Below are 18,927 nucleotides of genomic sequence, written 5' to 3'. Positions count from 1 at the left end.
TCTTTTTCCACTTATGTCAAGGAAACAGTTTACACATTGGTTGATTCCCCCCCCCACCCCCACTGTTCATTATTTCAAAAACTGACTATTCATTTCAATAATAAGCAGAGCAATCTATTTTTTGATGTTATTGCAGGTGAAATAATCGCTAATTATATGGCACCTGCCGTGCCTCCCCTCCAAGAGGCTGCCATGTTTCGCTGCCATCTTTCTACTACGGCGACTCAAAGTAGACAAAGTTCAAAAACGTAGTTCCTCAACCAGAGATGACTACAGCACGTGGAACAAATTCCCAATACTGACTGCGTCGCTTGAGGGAATCCTCCAAGTTGTTGGGATGATGTTTTGCTTGCACCTCTGCTGAAGAAATTGCTGTTTATACTGCCCCCAGGTGGCACACACCAAAATCAGCAGTGCCATGTGTATTGAATTGAAAGTGTATTTTTTTTTTTAAAAACGACTTTTAATTCTATTTAAATGTCATGACTATATAATGCAGTGTAGAATCGTTTCAAAAACAAGTATGTAATGAAACCACTGTACATAGGTGCTTTTCATGGATTCAGACGATACTTGCTACAATTTGGGTTCGGTACTTAATATCTCTAGCAATCTATGGCAACGGGGTCACACTGACCCATGACCACTTTCCTGCACGGAACATAAAAATAATATCAAACATTCGTGGTATGTGAAACAATTTGATGCAGGTACATTTGACCATTTTTAAAATGGCGCGTCCCATCTGCCAGTTTGGAATTGAAATCTTCGCCCCCTCTCATCCGAGCAGCAGCCCTGACCATGAAATGTCTCGCATCATTTGCAGCATGACACCATTTCAGCTGATCGATGAGCGACGGTTACTCCTCACCTTACCGGCCGTCCCTCCTCTTCCTCTACCCCCCCCCCCCCACACACACACACACACAGACCTCGACCCGCCGAAGCTGCGCGACCCCTCCTCGCCATCCTCCCCCCACTCTCCATCATTTCCCTGTCCTCCCCTCCGACAAACATGGCTGCGAAATCTGACGGTGCGGCTGTCTCTCCGCGAAGCCAAATAGCGGCCGACTATCCCTCCAGGCCGGGCCGGCGGCCTTCGCAGAGCCTCTGGGACGAGCCGCGCTACTCGGCGGCGGACTGCTGCTGGACCCTGGGCGCCCTTTTGGTCTTCTTCTCGGACGGGGCCTCAGACCTGTGGCTGGCCGCCGACTACTATCTCCGGAGGGAGTATTGGTGCTTTGCGCTCACGTTGGTCTTTGTGATCATTCCCTCCGTGGTGGTGCAGGTGTTGAGCTTCCGATGGTTCGCCTACGATTTCTCCGAGACTCCGGAGAGCGGCGCGGCGGCGGCGGCCGCGGTGGCGGCGGCGTCGTCTGCGGTGAACGGGAACGACTTGAACGCCAAGGATGGCGGTGGTGAGCGGGGCGCTGGCCGCTCCGCCTCCGCCGGGGCAGGGCTGCTGCCCGGGCCGGCCACCGGGGTACGTGCCCGAGGATGCTGCAGAGTGTTCGTGTGGCTCTTCCAGGCGGTCGTTCACATCCTCCAGCTGGCTCAAGTGTGGAGGTAAGAACGGCGCAGATGATAGGGGGGGGGGGGGGGGGGGGCCGCGCATCCCGGCCAGTCCTTTGTGCGAGTGTATTTGGATTTGGGCGTCAATGGAAAGCCGTTTGAGCGTTTGCCCCCAATGTCAAGCCCGAGTGCTAGTGCTCTGTTTGTTGTCACTCGTAAGACAATTGCACGCTCTCTTGTGGAATCCTGATCATACCCCCCGCGGTTGAATGGCATTTCTGCACGCTAGTAGGACAAGTCTGGCATACCACCAGGGCACTGCCGGGCACGTTACTCGTGAAGGCAGAATTGGTCAGCAGTTAGCTACATACTTGGATTAGTCCTACAGTAACTGCTAGCTAGGTAGCAACTAGTGCAGGGGTGGGCAAACTTTTTGGCTCGGGGGCTGCATTGACTTTTAAAATTTGACAGAAGGGCCAGGTCAGCACGAGCTATGGTACATTAAAAAAAATAAACTGCATTTGTTGACAGTCCATATCAAACATCAACTGAACAAAAGCATGAAAATACGATATTAATATACTTTTTTCAAATGACGACAGTGTTGTTGATGACCTATTTTAGCCTGTGCATTTCTGCAGATGGGTTGTGATCAGACCAGTAGAAGTAGAGCGATACAGAGGTCCGAGGTGGTCGAAAAGATCCCCCCCCCCCTCCCTGTGTTCTGCAACTTCAAGTCAATGCACCACCTGGCGGTGAAATGCCTGTCATTACAAGTCCAATTGAAATGAATGCAATCATTCACATCGAACCTTAATTGTGGACCGACCTTCGGCGGGCCGGATTAAAAGGACCAACGGGCCGGATTCGGCCCGCGGGCCGTAGTTTGCCCACCTCTGAACTAGTGGCATGTTCTGCCATTCATGGTCTTACTCGCACACACGACTATAAACATTGCTGTTGTCCTTGTTGTAGGCCCAACAAATTAATTGAAAACGAGATTATTTTTGGGGCAGATTTGACAATCACCCCCCCCCCCCAAAAAAAAAAAGTTCAACATTTGCCAATTTTTTTCCTGTTGTAAAGTTAAACAAAATGCTAAAGGACAAAGAATTGTAAAGCAGCCACATGTTACGCCTGTATTTAGTATCTTCATTTCTCTTCAAATGGAGATAAATGCTACCCCCCCCCCCAAAAAAAAGCCTCTGTGACTATAGCGGATGTGGTGAAGCGGGTTTCCTTTACGCTAGCGACCGCTAGCTAGCTAGCAGGCTCAAGAATTAGACAGCAGTCTTGATGCTCAGCCAGAAGTGAGGCCTGCACGGGTTCAACTGTCAGCTCCGGTACGAGAGCTCAACGGTGATCGTGCGTACCGACGCATTTGGCTGTGTCGCCCGGTTTGCAGTGGCCGCACAATGTTATCAACTGATAATGAAGTGTTGCTTCCACTCATTTGTAACCACGCAACAGTGAAACTGAGGTCAGTCCAACTTGGTTCCAGGCCCGGAACGCATGAATTGAATTTCCATCCATTTGAATGAGAAATGTTCCCTCACTTGGTCAACGTGAATCGAGTCATGGAACGAATGAAAAGTTTGTGAACCGAGGTTCCACAGCGAGGCTGGAAAGAATTTTTTTTTTTTTTTGCGGAGCAGTTTAGCAAATCAATGACTTTAATTTGAGGAGATACAGTACATTCTAATTTTGAGAAGCAATGATTTTTCTTTGCGGGTTAATCCCGAAGCAAAGGGTTTTATGATCCATCCATTCTCTACCGCTTGTCCGGGGTTGGGATGGCAGGGGGCAGCATATGTTGGTCAGGGTCTGTGGGGGGGGGGCGGGGTTTAACAGTACCGCAGGAGATGTCAATGACTTCTTCATTTTCCTGCACCATTCACTCTTTCATAGCGACGCCCTTTCCACGTGTCCCTCGGCGGAACTCGCCGCCTCTCCCGGTCCGCGGCGAGACTAGAAGTAAAGGCTTCCTCCCGCACGAGGCTGCGAGTAGGTCTGTGGGTCAGCGGCTCAGTCAGGAGAGCGGAGGCGGCACTCAGACTCTGGGCTGGAGGAGGCGTTTGCGCTGCTGGCAGGCTGTGAGGCAGCCCTGCCGGCTGGATGCTCTTTCATCTCCCCCCCCCCCCCACCCCCCATGATGTATTGCACGATGAAATAAGATGCTCATCAATAGCTTGGAATGAACATGAGCGGTTCCTGTGATTCTCGCTATCTTGCATCTTTGTGTGCATCGGCAGCCCAATATTGATTTCTTACTTCCTCCTGGAGCTGTGTGTGTGTGTGTGCGTGTGTGTGTGTGCGTGTCCAGCAACACATTAAACAGCCGAATTACTGGTAATGCCATTAAAGCGGTGCTGCAAGTTCCGTTTGTTGCAGTCCGGCACGTGTGCCCGTTAAGAGGATTACCTTCCCGTTTCCCCCTCGGCTGTGAACTCGAGAATCATCCTTCATTGATAGCCAAACCCAGTCGGACCGGACCATGCGACTCCAAAATCGGTCACGGCGTACGTATTTTCTGAGGCTGAGCCACGAACGGCTGTCTCCCCCCCCCCCCCCCCCCGAGCCCCGAACAACTGTGATGTCATTTGCAGTCGACAGCAAGTGACAAAATGGCAGCCCCCCCTGAGATGGCCGAAAACGGCTTCCTGCTTAACTCCTCGTCCACATATGCAATAATGGGGCTTCAAGCAAATGTTGCGGTTGACAAATACTCTCATTCTTTGGATATTTCTACTTGGAACTGCATCGAAGATTGAACTGTTTGCTTCCGATTTTGTCCAGAGAAGCACTTGGGTGTGACTGGCAGGGAGCTTGCTCGTGTTGTGGAAAAGCCACGCGATGACCTGCTGGGATATAATTGACTGCAGGGTGGCTAAACATAAGCCCCCCCCCCAAAAAAAAAGACATTTGACAAGGTTGGTTAAAAAAGGCCAAGGTGGGCAGAGTTGACCAGAAATCGCACGGCTCAAAAGCACTCGTGGTATCGGTTACTCGGTATCGGTATCGTGAGCACGGGGCTCAAGAGTTGAGAACTCCTCCAGGTATCGTTTTGAAAAAACAAACAAAATATGGCGGTATCGAACATCCCTTGGTAATGACAGTACGTGCCGCGTAGCCTGCCAAAGGAAGTGGGCCGATCCGCGCTGCAGTTGAGGTGTCGAGTGGGCTCCAGAAGGAACGGGCGCGTAAGCGTCGGCGCTTGCCGGCTCGTGGTGCCGCTTGTGTTGTCTTTTACACATTTTGTCCCACGAGGTGTCATTTGTGTCGCGGGAAGCAGGACAACAGAAGGATACGGCGACTCCCCGGCGGTTCGGCGAGCTTGCCGACATCGGGCCCCGCCGCCTGAGGCCGGCAGTCGCTTATCCTTCGGTGCGAGGGGGGATGCTTTCTTTGCGCGGCTCACGCGAAGAGATGTCACATGTGACCCCCCACGTCCAAAGAGAAAACCCATTTGCAGCGAATGCCGCAAATGGGTTGATGACGCGACAGTGGCAGAAGGTCACCATCAAAGCAAGGGCGGGGGCGGGGCTTCATGTCGGCAAGGGATTTGCGCTGAGCCGTGCGCTTGCCTAGCATTCAATCTCCAAACGCGAATGAGTGCTTTTATTTTGCTTCCTTGCTGTTTTTTGCAGCCGGCTGACTGAAGCTCACGAAAGTGCCCCCCCCCCCCCCAAGAGATTTGTATGCGCTCACATTAAAAGCTCACAGCTGCCAAATTCACTCTCTCGACAAATGCCAGAGGAGCCCGACGCAGCGTTTTGTCCTCACAACTTGCGGCGCGTGCTCGGCAAATGCCCGGAAGCTTCCTTCGGGGCGCTCGAAGCGAGCGACGTGACGCGAAGGCTTTGTTTCCCCGCAGGTATGTCCGAGCCCTGTATTTGGGCGCGCAGAGCCGCTGGCGCCGGGAGCCGGAGCGCCGGCACTTCCGCCGGCGCGTGATGTTCGAGAGCGCCGACATCTGCGTCCTGCGTCTGCTGGAGTCCTTCCTGAAGAGCGCCCCCCAGCTGGTGCTGCAGCTCTCCATCATGATCGTCACCGGCGAGGTGCTGCCTCTTCAGGGTGAGGCCCGCCGCTCGACTCCCAACGCATTCGCAAGTGTGCGCGCCGCTCCGAAGAAGGAACGAGGGGAGAAAGGCCAAAACGTGTGCAGGCTTGCAGCGGTGGGTCTTTCGTGGGGTGGGGTGGGGGGGGGGGGGGGGGGGGGGGGGGGGGGGGGGGGGGGGGAGCGCCGCCCGCAAACAGTGATCAGAACATAACGTCTTGCGATGCTGCTTCGTGCTCGGAGACGGCGTGCTACCTCCCAGTTTTCAATTTGAAATCTTCGATTTTCACAACAAAAGTTCCAATGAACACCCGCACGACTTGCAATTATTTGTTCCGGAGGAGCAACTGGAAGCTTTTCTTTGTTGCGCAAAGAACATTTGTCGAGCCGTCGGAGGTTCAGCGGACAAACTTCCCACCGCAATTTGAAATGGAACTTCAGAGTCTTGCGAGCTGCTTTTGCTGAGCCGTCGGAACGTTGGAGCGGTTTGCGGGGGTCCAAAAAGCGTCCACGTTGGGGGCGGGGTAGCATTCATTTCACTTTATTTTGTCAACATATTATGCAGGCGGGGGGGGGTAAATTACCGAACAGTTGGAATGACTGGAATCGGTCAAAACGGTTCAAAATTTGAGGTTAAAAGGCCCGGCTGTTAATTTGAGACTCTTATTTTGAAATTCCCCCACAAAAATGAATGGCTGAACAGTTTCAAGGTGAAACACTTTGAAAAAAATGTGAATTTTGTGCTCGGCCAAATAAAAAGAGGAATGAGCCCCATCGTCAGCAGCTGGACTGTTAGCGGTCCCCTTTGCTCCGTGGAATTGCTCTGACCTGGGCCTGAATTTATTTATTTTTTAGGCAGATGCCAATTCCGATATTTGGCAGGATCAAATTCTGATCACCTATAACTCAGCGGCTGAATTTTAAAAAAATATGCTGTGACTGCCCCCCCCCCCCCCCCCCCCCCCCCCCCCAGGGCTGTCGGCGTCCGCCTCCCTGATGTCCCTGGCCTGGATGCTGGCCTCCTACCAGAAAGTGCTGCGCGACTCGCGAGACGACAAGCTGCCCATGAGCTACAAGGCGGCGGCCGTTCACATGCTGTGGCACCTGTTCACCATCGGGGCCCGAGCGCTCGCCTTCGCCCTCTTCGCCTCCGTCTTCCAGCTGTACTTCAGCATCTTCGTGGTGGCGCACTGGTGCGCCATGACCTTTTGGATCATCCGAGGCGAGACGGACTTCTGCGTGTCCAAGTGGGAGGAGATCGTCTACAACATGATGGTGGGCGTGGTCTACGTCTTCTGCTGGTTCAGCGTGCGGGAGGGCCGCACCCGCCGCCGGCTGCTGGCCTACAGCCTGACGGTGTGCGCCGAGAACGCGGCCCTCACCGCCGCCTGGTACCTGCACCGCGGCCCCCGGCCCTCGGACTTCCGCGCCGTGGCGGCGGTGTGCGCGGTGGCCGGCAGCTACGCCCTGGGCACCTTCTTCATGGCCGTCTACTACTGCCTGCTGCACCCCGACGGGCCCGTCTCCGGCCGGGGCCGCGCGGCGGGGAAGCGGCCGGCGGCGTCCGGCCCCCCGCCGCCCGACGCGGTGAGCAGCCCGCCCGGCACCCTGCAAAGAACTAAAGACCGAGAGCGGGACGCGGACGTGTTTCAGGTGCGAGCGCCTCGGGGGCCCCGGGCGCCGGTCCGCCGGCCGACGCCAGGGACGGAGGGGCCCGTCATCCGGATAGACCTGCCCAGGAAAAGTTACCCCGCCTGGGACGCTCACTACATCGACCGGCGGCTGCGCAAAAACATCCTGCTGCTGGAGAGCGCCGCTCCGGTCGCGCCGCGCATCCAGTACCGCTGCCTGGGCGCGCCCAAAGAAGTCGCCGAGTACGAGACCACCGTGTGAGGCCATGAGAGCGGCGGACGAGTCTTGAGGACTTTTGAATGTACTTGTCCAACTTTGCGATGCTTCAGTGGCAAAGCGTTTTGGGTTTTGTTTTTCTTAACCAGGGGCCGAATGGCAAAATTCACCGCGGGGTGAGCCGACCCACACGCTTCGCAGAGACTTGCCATTTGAACTCATTCGGTAGCAGCCAATTCTAGACCAAGTCTGAAAAGACGTTTCAAAACGTCTTTGGGACTGAATGAGTCAACAGTGCTTTTCATCGCGCCGTTTACATTCGGACATCGCCAGACTGAGACGTCGCCTAGCAATCGATCAAAAGCAGGCGGCCCTTTTGAGGCTTCAAACGAGAAGAGGTCACTGAGCGGGGGACGCTTGCAACCGAGTCGGGAGTTTTGTTTTCGGAGCGATTGGGAGCCAAATTGCCGGCTTTCCCCATCCTATTTTTTTGGGACATTTTTTTTCGCGGCGGCCAGGGCGTCGCCGACGCAGCCGTCTACCGCGGTGAGCACGGAGGTCACCAAGAGCTACGTGCGGCCGGCGATAGACGAGACTTGCTCGGATGAGATCAGATTGCGGGCGAGGTGGACTGAAACAATGAACAGTCGGACAAGTGTGCAGTCAGAGTTTCGAGACAAAATGTGTGACGGTGAAAGCGCGTTTCGGGTGGTGATGTCGTATGCCGACGGACAGTCTGTTCATCTCCACGATGACTTGAAGAAGCGCACTCGCGAATGCAAAGTGTTCCGATGTCGTGGGTGACGGCGGCGCATGCTACGGCTTGCGCCTTTCTCAGGTGAGGCTCATATTTACCCCCGAAGAGCCAGAGGCTCCGAGCAGGGTCGAGCACGCCTTCGACGTGTCTGATCATCAACAAACGGCAGCTAGAACGGAAACGTGTTAAAACGTGTTTGTGTCGGACAAGACTTGAGCGTCTCTGCGCCCTTTGCGCGTTCCAAAACATTCCCGTGGTCTTGTTTGTTGAGGTGAGCTCGAAACATTTCTCGAGTAAGCTTGTGACACTTTGGCAGCCTGAGTGAAAACAAAGCACATTATGGAGGGGCCGATGCAGTTTAGTCGCTCACAACTAGCCGGCAGATGAAAGCGGTGATCCGTCGTTTCGTCTTTTCGGTCCGTCACGCTTGCGAGTTAGCCGTGATGCTAACGCCGGATTTGCGACCGTCACTTCAAAATGATTATGTTGACATGATAAGGCCTATTCATCACTCCCTGGGTCCATTTCTTCGTAGTTGGCTGTGTTATTTGATTTTGTTCTACATTTGTTGCGCAGTCAAATAGCACCTTTTGAAATGAATTTATAAAATGTCCATTTGGATTGGATTGGATAAAACTTTCTTGTCAAATGTACCTTATGCGTAACATGTAACATACAGCACGGATGACGTTTCTTCCCTCTCACATAAACAAGAGGAGCCGCCGCGGGTGTCCGCGCCGCTATCAAAAGAAAAGTTAACTAAAAAAAAAATGGACCAAATAATACAAAACAACACATGAGACACAGACAATCGTGCAATCGGAACCACTTTCCTGCATACACTTTGTTGTCTGAAGCACTTCTAGATGAAAGTTATCGATGTCGTTTACTCGACAATTAACTTTGTTGTCAGCATCAGCACTTTAAAAAGGGCAATGAAAAAAAACAAAAAGGTTGCCGGTCCGCCGACAGCATGCACTTGTCGCAACTGGTCTGTGACACAAAAAGGGTTGGGGACCACCGGCCTAAGTGATGAAGCGACGGAGAAGGCATTTCATCAGGGTTCTCCTTTTTTCTTCTTATCGAGAGGCCGAGGAAAGCCACGTTACATTGGGAGTTCATTTCAAGCTGTGCCGTTTTGTCGTCAATGCTGTCCAGACACGGCAATCGATCCAGAGTCCATTCGGCACCTTCAACAACCCAAAGAAGACATCAAAATGGGCTTTATGGTGCTAACCGTCAGACTCGGTCACGTATCGGCAAGCTCACGCTATCGCTTGAAATAAGCTCGGAAAGGAACTGTACCTCAAATGCAAATCAAGACTCAAAAAGCCTTAAACTGGCCGCGCCAGAGCGCTGCGCAAAACGAGAAGGTCAAGTCGATATCAAGAAGCCGGTCGCTTGAATAAAGAGCAAAGTGTTGACCTGACGTGCCGCCCTCTTTCCCACTCGGACAAAACCCGAGAAGGATTTCTTGTACGCGCTCGCACCGATGTTGTCAGAGACCACTGACTTGACGAGTAGAAGCACTGGAAATGTTATTTGCGCTCCGTACGGCTGCCGATCTCCTGATGTGTGTTGCTACTGTGAATTCATCCATTATCTGAGCCGCTTCTCCTCAAGAGATTTTCAGTGTTCCGTTGACCTAGGGTGCCTGTTCTCCGTATCTGGAAGGACACCCGAGTACCTGGAGAAAACCCATACAGACACAAAGAGAACACGCAAACTCCACACGGGAAGGCCAAGGCCAGATTCCAACACGTGACCTCAACACTGTGAGGCGGACGCACAGTCGACGCCGTGCTGCCCGAACGAATTCCTGAAGAAAGACACGCGATTCAAATTATGATCCGGGATTACGGAACACATTGACCCATGTCTCTCAAGGCGCCATTGCTACTCAGCCCACCTAAATTGTGTGGCTATGTGGCGGCCGCCAAAGTTTGTAGATTGAAAGTGAATGTCATCATTTCTCATCAGCTTTCCTGACAACTTCAAAGCGGGTTCTCATTTGATTTCAAAGCAAATGAAAAAGCTTGTCCCGATTAAGGCACCACTGTAGCCCAATAGCAGAGCTGCCTAAGTTACGTATATTTTCAGGAAAGAAGAAAAAAAAATACAAACTCAACAGACAAGAGTCCAGTTGCCTCAATTACAATGTCCTGGTATGTGGAAAATATACAGAGATAAAAACATGATTATTTTTTAGCCATCTGCTCTACTGCTAACAAAAAAAAGATGGTGTGTCGTCGTGTATCATATGCATTATCCAATCAGCTGACACAATTCGGGACTTTGGCAAAAGCCGAGAGCCAGCGAGAGAGAGAGAGAGAGAGAGAGACGGGGGCGGGGCTAGCCTTGTGGTACCGCCTCCTCCTCTACGTCACTTCCCTCCGAGCAAGCACCATCCACCCGGCCGCTACCACTCGTACCGTTTCGAAGTAGAATGGCAACGGCTGTATGCGGTCGTCAGGCCGTTGGCAGCAGCAGTAAGGCGACCAAAACACAGCGGGAGCAACGAAGGAAAAGCAGAGATTCCAAAAGGCGACAGGCAGCCGTCTTGTTTCTCAGCAATATCTCACTCGACGGACGGCCTCGGTGTCCGTTGAGCAACGACGATGCTGCTCGAAAAGCCGCCGAGGAGCCGCCGCGGTCCTCGCCGACGGAGAGCCGAGGACCGCCGTCGCAGGTGGCGCAGCCCGCTCCGTCCGCCGGGAGCTCTTCGTCCAGTTTTCCCGGCGGTTTCGGTCCTTCGGTCAGGTCTGTCGGGGCCAACGAGGTTTTTTTGGAGGGCGGCGGTGCTGCAGACGAGCGCCCCGAGAGCCCGCTGCTGCCTTTGACCGGCGCTCAACAGCCTTGCGCTTCCCGTGGCCGCTCGGCCCCCGCGGGCAGCCCTTTGCCCGGCGGGCAGACGCAAGATTCACGACCCAGGTTGGTGCCTCGCCGTAGGCCCGGAGCGTTTCCTCGTTGCGTGGTGAAAATGGACACGCGTCTCCTCGGTGTCGCGGATAAATGTTCCAAATGGCCGCCGCCGTCCTTCGTCACAGGTGGCAAACGTACGCGCGCGCCTGGACTTATTGCGTGTGTGTGTGGCCAAAGTGCAAGTATTACATCAGATTCATCGCCCGGACTCGAGCCGAGGACGTCTTAATGATTGGAAGATACACAGACGAGTCGAGTCGCCCCGAGGCAAAGCCGGTCACGGGTTTCGGAATGTCGCTTCCACCGCAATGGAAAGAAAGGCTCGCCTATTCCCGAGCTCGATTCGAACCTTCAGATCCTTCTGGAGGCTTCTTCTTGTCCTTGGATAAGATCGGCATTATTTTCAGACTTGCCTACTGGCATGATCAAGTGAAGGGGTTTCTAATAATAATTCCAAATTAAAAAAAAACCTGACCCGAGCACTTCAAACGCCTCGAAAATCCTCCAGAACAACAAAGCCCCACAATTGATGACTAAAGTACGTAGCAAAGTAGTAACCAAAGTAAAGTCGGAGCATACGAAAGAAAAATCATATTAAATTTTCTCGAACAGAAAGTCGAAAGCCAAATATAAAAAAACAGATCAATGTGATAGACCTCCTGCCCCCCACCACCAGTTTTTTACTAGGCAAACGCCCCCCCCCCCACACACACACACAGAAATCAATTTCCCAGAGAACCATCTTGCTCTTTTCAAACCTCGCGCTCGCATCAAAGGGCCCAACTCAGCATTTTGACCGATTGGTCATTTTGGTCGCTATTTGCGTCGCTACGATTTAAAAAGTGTCACCGGTGTCATCTCGAGCTGCATCCTCCTCGGTTGACACTGACGTCAACCGACTGAACGTCCGGTCGCTGTGGAAAAGGTTGAAAGGATGAGCTGGCGACCGGTTTCCCGCAATGTACTTTCCCGTCCGTGACAAAGTCACCAGTTCGCCCCGGTTCGGTTGGCGTGTTTCAACTGGAGCAGTCAAAGGAAAAAGAAAAAAGTTAAGGCCGAAGTGCGCGTACGTCCGATCTTTGCGTCGCTGCCTTGCGTTGACGTTCAATCCCTGCGGACCGTCTGACAGGTTGAGGAATGTCTCCGGTTCCCCCGGAGCCAAGGTGCCGAAGAAAGTCCACTTCATCAAGAGCATGAGGCAGTATGACACCAGGGGCTGCAGGTGAGTCGTCGCGTCCTTCGCCGCGGCTCCTCGACTGATTGTGTGCCTGCCCGTGCCGTTGCCCCCCCCCCCCCCCCCCCCCCGCAGGATCATGCTGATTTGTGCCAGGCGCTCGCTCTACGCCGCTTTCTCAGTGCTGCCCTACGGAGAGGTTGCTCAGCTCAGGTAACCCTGAAAGCAGCGCCGCCGCCCCATTTTCATTCGCAGTGGCTCGCCGGCGAAGGAATGACACCCCCCCCCCCCCCCCCGGCCATTCTCTGTGAACAGCGACCTTAAGCTGGAGGCGCAGAGAAGGCAGTCCTCGGTGGCGGCGGCCGAGCTGCTCCCTTCGCTGGAAGGCGCCGAGCCGGACGTTTCGGACGCGTGCGGCAAAGTAAGTTCCGCCGACGTGTTGTTACTTCGTAATAAACAAGGAAGTGGTTTGCCTTGCACAGCGACAAACGGCCTTTAATGTGTCGCCATGGTGACAACAGCAGCCCACCGTCCCCTCCTCTGCGCAGACCATTTCCTACGCTCAGTTCCTTTATCCGACCAACGCGCTGGCGAGACAGCGGAGCGGTAGCGGCGGCGCGCCAGAAAGCGGCGCCCCTCACACCCCGCCGATGCGTTTCCGCGGGAGGCCGCCGAGGACCTTCGGCCTGGCCCGCCTCAATAGTGCCGGGGCGCAAGAATTACGTATGTACACTTGCACCTCCCATCATAGGCCATGCGCGACCTTGATCCAATATTCCGAAGGTCACGGCCAGGGAGCGGCTCAGAGATTGAGTTTGTACCTGTTGCAAATTTGTACTTTTCGGCGTATTTCTCTCTCTCCGTGTCTCGGTGAGCGCTCGACGCATTCCGGCCCCGCTCGCCCGCAATGGGCGGAAAGCCACTTTGCATTCCAAATTGCCGCGAAATGGCCACTCTATTGAATGGGTTGAAACAAAAAAAAAACATCCAACCACCAGCGCGTGCGGTGACTGACTGTCCAAAGTCCAGATCATCTTTGCAGCGCCGTGAGGCGTCGTTGCGCGCGAGCGCTCGCCGCTCACGGTCTCGCCGCGCCGCCACCCCTCTCGGGAAAGAAAGAGCCGCCGCTGTCGGACGAGTCACACGTTGTTGTCGCTTTGGTCTCAGATACGGAGGAGGCGGCAGAGTACGACCCCGACCTGCTCAGTGACCCTCGGTGGCCCTGCGGGAGACACAAGAGGGTCCTGATATTTGCGTCCTACGTGGTGAGTGTTGGCGAGCGTGTCTCTTGGTTTGTGCTCCGGGGCTCCCCGTCATTCAGGAAGTGTTTCCAAAAGAAGTAAGGATACAAACGCTTGTGGTAAAAACGAGGCAATGTTGTGTGAGATGAAGGCTGCCAGGAACCCGTAATCCAACCCCTTACCGTATCTAACAGAGCGGTTTCATTTTAGTCGATATGCGTCCCGCGGGACAGTCATCAGGGATCAACTCGAAGCCCCTTTCTCGTTGCACGGTTGAGGTTAGCAAATCCACTTGCGTGAAGAAGGATGACACGCTGCGGCGGCGGACAAGCCGAAAGGAAAAGGAGAAGAAATGCATGGAAAGAATCAAGAATGTTTGAGTCTCACGCTGATGTGAATAACCCTTTGCTTTTTCAAAACCAATATTGAGATTTCTTTCAATCTTTTTCACTGCTTAGTGATGTTGACTGACACGGCGTGCAGGTGGGGTTTATTTTTCATTTGGGCAGGATTGTTTTCTTCTGGATGAGATGAGAGCATCCTTATTTCAGGATACCGCGTCTGCTTTTTGGCACTTTCTCAGACGACGGTGATCGAGTACGTCAAACCCTCGGACCTGAAGAAGGGCATGAACGAGACCTTCAAGGAGAAGTTCCCTCACATCCTGCTGACCCTCAGCAAGATCAAAAGGTATAAACGAGTCTTCAACCCTCCGCCCCCTGAAAGAAAAAAAAAAACTCCTACTTTCCCTCGGGGTCAGCCTGAAGAGGGAGATGCGGGCCGTGAGCGAGGAATGCAGCCTCCAGCCGGTCACCATAGCGATGGCCTTTGTTTACTTTGAGAAGCTCGTGCTGCAGGGACGCCTCAACAAGGCCAACAGGAAGCTGGTGGCGGCCGCGTGCGTGCTGCTGGCCGCAAAGATCAGCAGTGACCTCAGGAAGCACGAAGTCAAGCAGCTCATTGAGGTGAGCGCTTGCTCCAAGTTCAGAGCAGGGGTGTCCAAAAAAAGTCTTCTCGGCTAAACGTCATCCGAAATTCCCTCCGTCGCACTCCGCCAACAGAAACTGGAGGAGCGCTTCCGCATCGGCAGACGGGAGTTGGTTCCTCTGGAGTTCCCCGTGCTGGTCGCCTTGGAGATGGGCCTCTACCTGCCCGACAGCAAGGTCATGCCGCACTACCACCGACTGGTGCAGCAGGGCTAGACCGGAAAGCTCCTCCGCGGTTCAGAGGCTCCGGCGCGCGTCCGATTGCCATCTTTCCACTTGGCACGGCTTCAGTGAGGGTTCGTCAAACTGACGTTGGGAGGTGAAGCCCTTGGAGCGTTTATTCCTTGATGAGCAGATTGACGTCCGCAACTACGACTAGTGCCACCTTTGACCTTGAGGTGATATCAAAGATATGGGGGGGGGGTCAAGAATTTCCATACGGTTGTGGATTTTTGCACCTTGATGGCCTAAGTCACGTTTTTTTCTTTAAATATGCCTTTGAAACCCACTGTGACACGAATGCAGTTTGAACTCTGTGACTAGACGTTGACCCGATGATTGTGGCACGTGACAACTTTAATGTATTTCATGGCAGCTCTGTGTAATGTTGTTTGCTGTTTTGTGCGTGTGTGTGTGTGTATTGTGCACAAAGCCCCAGTGTGCATCGCCGGCACTCATTTGACATCTCAGGAATTGTGCTCTTTGGCGCGCGTTGTCAGACGTAGGCGTGCAAACATTAAAGTGCCTATGACTCCGGTGGAAATGAATTTGTTAGCTGTCGTGTCATTTGTGATTTTTCTGTTTGTGGTGTGAAACCTTTGAAAAGCGACTAAATATGTTGGTGTAAAACTGTTCAAATAAATCAAACGTTTTTGTATTGTGTGAATGATTAAACATATTTCAAACACAGCTGGTCTTGAATGGTTTTTATGATTTTGTAGCACAAATCGAATGATTTTTTTTTCATATTTAGCTTTTACATGATGATGAGTGATAAATATGTAATCGAGAAAAAAGCTGATTTAAGAAGGCTTCATATGCAAACATGTTCCCCTACTTCAGTAATGAATGTGCCACTGCCTCTTTTAAATTGTGTGTAAGGCGTTTTGAGCCGAAAAAAACGACCATGAATAGTAAAGTGTTTTAACACAAAAAAAAAACATGTATAGTAAGGCGTTTTAACCAGAAAAAAACGACCATGTATAGTAAGGCGTTTTTCGACGAAAAAAACGACCATGTATAGTAAGGCGTTTTTAGCCCAAAAAAATGACCATGTATAGTAAGCCGTTTTTAGCCGAAAAAAACGACCATGTATAGTAAGGCGTTTTTAGCCCAAAAAAAACGACCATGTATAGTAAGGCGTTTTTCGACAAAAAAAAGGACCACCTATAGTAAGGCGTTTGAACCCGAAAAAAACGACCATGTACAGTAAAGCGTTTTTCGATGAAAAAAAACGACCATGTATAGTAAGGCGTTTTTAGCCCAAAAAAACCGACCATGTATTGTAAGGCGTTTTTAGACGAAAAAAACGACCATGTGTAGTAAGGCGTTTTTCGATGAAAAAAAAGGATCACCTATAGTAAGGCGCTTTTAGCCGAAAAAAATGACCATGTATAGAAAGCCGATTTTAGCTGAAAAAAACGACCATAGTCGTTTTAACCCGAAAGAAACGACCATGTACAGTAAAGCGTTTTTCGACGAAAAAAAACGACCATGTATAGTAAGGCGTTTTTAGCCCAAAAAAACCGACCATGTATAGTAAGGCGTTTTTCAACGAAAAAAACCAACCATGTATAGTAAGGCGTTTTAACCCGAAAGAAACGACCATGTACAGTAAGGCGTTTTTCGACGAAAAAAAACGACCATGTATAGCAAGGCGTTTTTTTGGGCTAAAAATGCCTTACTATACATGGTCGTTTTTTCGTCGAAAAACGCCTTACTAGACATGGTCGTTTTTTTCTTGTTAAAACACTTTACTATTCATGGTCCTCTTTTTCGTCGAAAAACGCCTTACTATACATGGTCGTTTTTTTCGTCTAAAAACACCTTACTATACATGGTCGTTTTTTTTCGTCGAAAAACGCTTTACTGTACATGGTCGTTTTTTTCGGGTTCAAACGCCTTACTATACATTGAAAAACGCCTTAGTACACATGGTCGTTTTTTTCGTCTAAAAATGCCTTACTATACATGGTCGTTTTTTTTGGCTAAAAACGCCTTACTATATTTACATGGTCGTTTCTTTTCGTCGAAAAACGCCTTACTATACATGGTCGTTTTTTTCGGCTAAAAATGCCTTACTATACATGGTCATTTTTTTTCGGCTCAAAACACCTTACTATGTACATGGTCGTTTTTTTCTTGTTAAAACACTTTACTATTCATGGTCGTTTTTTTCGTCGAAAAACGCCTTACTATACATGGTGTTTTTTTTCGTCTAAAAACGCCTTACTATACATGGTCGTTTTTTTTTTGGGCTAAAAATGCCTTACTATACATGGTCGTTTTTTTCGGGTTAAAACACCTTAATATACATGGTCGTTTTTTTCGTCAAAAAACGCTTTACTGTATATGGTCGTTTTTTTTGGGTTCAAACGCCTTACTATACATGGTCGTTTTTTTCGGGTTAAAACACCTTAATATACATGGTCGTTTTTTTCGTCAAAAAACGCTTTACTGTATATGGTCGTTTTTTTCGGGTTCAAACGCCTTACTATATACATGGTTGTTTTTTTTCGTTGAAAAACGCCTTAGTACACATGGTCATTTTTTTCGTCTCAAAACGCCTTACTATACATGGTCGTTTTTTTCGGGTTCAAACGCCTTACTATACATTGAAAAACGCCTTAGTACACATGGTCGTTTTTTTCGTCTAAAAATGCCTTACTATACATGGTCGTTTTTTTGGGCTAAAAACGCCTTACTATATTTACATGGTCGTTTCTTTTCGTCGAAAAACGCCTTACTATACATGGTCGTTTTTTTCGGCTAAAAATGCCTTACTATACATGGTCATTTTTTTTCGGCTCAAAACACCTTACTATATACATGGTCGTTTTTTTCTTGTTAAAACACTTTACTATTCATGGTCGTTTTTTTCGTCGAAAAACGCCTTACTATACATGGTGTTTTTTTTCGTCTAAAAACGCCTTACTATACATGGTCGTTTTTTTTTGGGCTAAAAATGCCTTACTATACATGGTCGTTTTTTTCGGGTTAAAACACCTTAATATACATGGTCGTTTTTTTCGTCAAAAAACGCTTTACTGTATATGGTCGTTTTTTTTGGGTTCAAACGCCTTACTATACATGGTCGTTTTTTTCGGGTTAAAACACCTTAATATACATGGTCGTTTTTTTCGTCAAAAAACGCTTTACTGTATATGGTCGTTTTTTTCGGGTTCAAACGCCTTACTATACATGGTTGTTTTTTTTCGTTGAAAAACGCCTTAGTACACATGGTCATTTTTTTCGTCTCAAAACGCCTTACTATACATGGTCGTTTTTTTCGGGTTCAAACGCCTTACTATACATTGAAAAACGCCTTAGTACACATGGTCGTTTTTTTCGTCTAAAAATGCCTTACTATACATGGTCGTTTTTTTTGGCTAAAAACGCCTTACTATATTTACATGATCGTTTCTTTTCGTCGAAAAACGCCTTACTATACATGGTCGTTTTTTTCGGCTAAAAATGCCTTACTATACATGGTCATTTTTTTTCGGCTCAAAACACCTTACTATATACATGGTCGTTTTTTTCTTGTTAAAACACTTTACTATTCATGGTCGTTTTTTTTGTCGAAAAACGCCTTACTATACATGGTGTTTTTTTTCGTCTAAAAACGCCTTACTATACATGGTCGTTTTTTTTTTGGGCTAAAAATGCCTTACTATACATGGTCGTTTTTTTCGGGTTAAAACACCTTAATATACATGGTCGTTTTTTTCGTCAAAAAACGCTTTACTGTATATGGTTCAAACATTCTAGTGCGACCGCACAAACGTGACGACTGTGCGAAAATAACTAAATAAAAGACACCACTGTTACAGAAAGGCTTTACACGCTATTTAAACTGCCGATCGCGAACGGAACGAACCGTGATTGAAACTTACTGTGATGCCGCCCTTTACACGTTGTACTGACAGTCGGTGGCAGCCCCGCCTCTCTTGAAGCACCAGACAAAATTATCAACGTGGGTTATCCCTGGATGGATTTTGTTTGATATTTTTGTAATGTTTGCGGTCCTCTGGCCCACTTTATACATGTGGACGAAGGATCAGGGCCCCTAATCCCTCGTTGTATCCGATGACCGGCAACCCGAGGCCAAGGCCAAGGACTTGACTCCGAGGCCAAGGCTGAGGACCAAGGATCGCCCTTAGGTTCTCCAGACGGTCCTCGAGGCCAAGGACCGGCTCGAGGAACACATC

At 50.4% G+C, this 18,927-nt stretch overlaps 2 protein-coding genes across 4 annotated transcripts; both read left to right on the top strand.

The window, feature by feature from the left end:
- Nucleotides 1-984: 984 nt before the first annotated feature.
- On the top strand, nucleotides 985-9,603 carry xkr7a (XK related 7a). Its single transcript, XM_086114080.1, has 3 exons — nucleotides 985-1,566; nucleotides 5,387-5,586; nucleotides 6,543-9,603. Exons 1-3 carry the CDS (start codon nucleotides 1,016-1,018, stop codon nucleotides 7,460-7,462), a joined length of 1,671 nt encoding a protein of 556 aa, XP_085970206.1. The 5' UTR covers nucleotides 985-1,015; the 3' UTR covers nucleotides 7,463-9,603.
- A 972-nt stretch (nucleotides 9,604-10,575) lies between these two features.
- On the top strand, nucleotides 10,576-15,406 carry LOC147210642 (CDK5 and ABL1 enzyme substrate 2-like). Of its 3 annotated transcripts, none has more exons than XM_086114107.1 (9): nucleotides 10,576-11,105; nucleotides 12,226-12,318; nucleotides 12,406-12,483; nucleotides 12,586-12,691; nucleotides 12,819-12,993; nucleotides 13,438-13,535; nucleotides 14,095-14,201; nucleotides 14,369-14,476; nucleotides 14,573-15,406. In XM_086114107.1, the coding sequence occupies exons 1-9, from the start codon at nucleotides 10,621-10,623 to the stop codon at nucleotides 14,805-14,807; spliced, it is 1,485 nt and encodes a 494-aa protein (XP_085970233.1). In that variant the 5' UTR covers nucleotides 10,576-10,620; the 3' UTR covers nucleotides 14,808-15,406. The 3 variants fall into 3 exon arrangements, with proteins under 3 accessions (XP_085970233.1, XP_085970218.1, XP_085970225.1); XM_086114092.1 differs by having other exon boundaries at nucleotides 14,357-14,476; XM_086114099.1 differs by having other exon boundaries at nucleotides 14,272-14,476.
- The last annotated feature ends 3,521 nt before the right edge of the window (nucleotides 15,407-18,927 follow it).

Source organism: Hippocampus guttulatus, chromosome 1, assembly GCF_054856545.1.
Source record: "Hippocampus guttulatus isolate MCC_2025c chromosome 1, RoL_Hgut_1.0, whole genome shotgun sequence".
Lineage (NCBI taxonomy): Eukaryota > Metazoa > Chordata > Actinopteri > Syngnathiformes > Syngnathidae > Hippocampus > Hippocampus guttulatus.
This window is presented reverse-complemented; position numbering and strand designations above follow the sequence as displayed.

What these genes read in the sequence shown, in the direction of transcription:
- xkr7a (XM_086114080.1), top strand. Translation starts at nt 1,016, where the DNA reads ATGGCTGCGAAATCTGACGGTGCGGCTGTCTCTCCGCGAAGCCAAATA. An exon ending in CAGCTGGCTCAAGTGTGGAG is followed by an intron (nt 1,567 to 5,386) that starts GTAAGAACGGCG and finishes GTTTCCCCGCAG; the next exon opens with GTATGTCCGAGCCCTGTATT. An exon ending in CGAGGTGCTGCCTCTTCAGG is followed by an intron (nt 5,587 to 6,542) that starts GTGAGGCCCGCC and finishes CCCCCCCCCCAG; the next exon opens with GGCTGTCGGCGTCCGCCTCC.
- LOC147210642 (XM_086114092.1), top strand. Translation starts at nt 10,621, where the DNA reads ATGGCAACGGCTGTATGCGGTCGTCAGGCCGTTGGCAGCAGCAGTAAG. An exon ending in TATGACACCAGGGGCTGCAG is followed by an intron (nt 12,319 to 12,405) that starts GTGAGTCGTCGC and finishes CCCCCCCCGCAG; the next exon opens with GATCATGCTGATTTGTGCCA. An exon ending in TGATATTTGCGTCCTACGTG is followed by an intron (nt 13,536 to 14,094) that starts GTGAGTGTTGGC and finishes GCACTTTCTCAG; the next exon opens with ACGACGGTGATCGAGTACGT.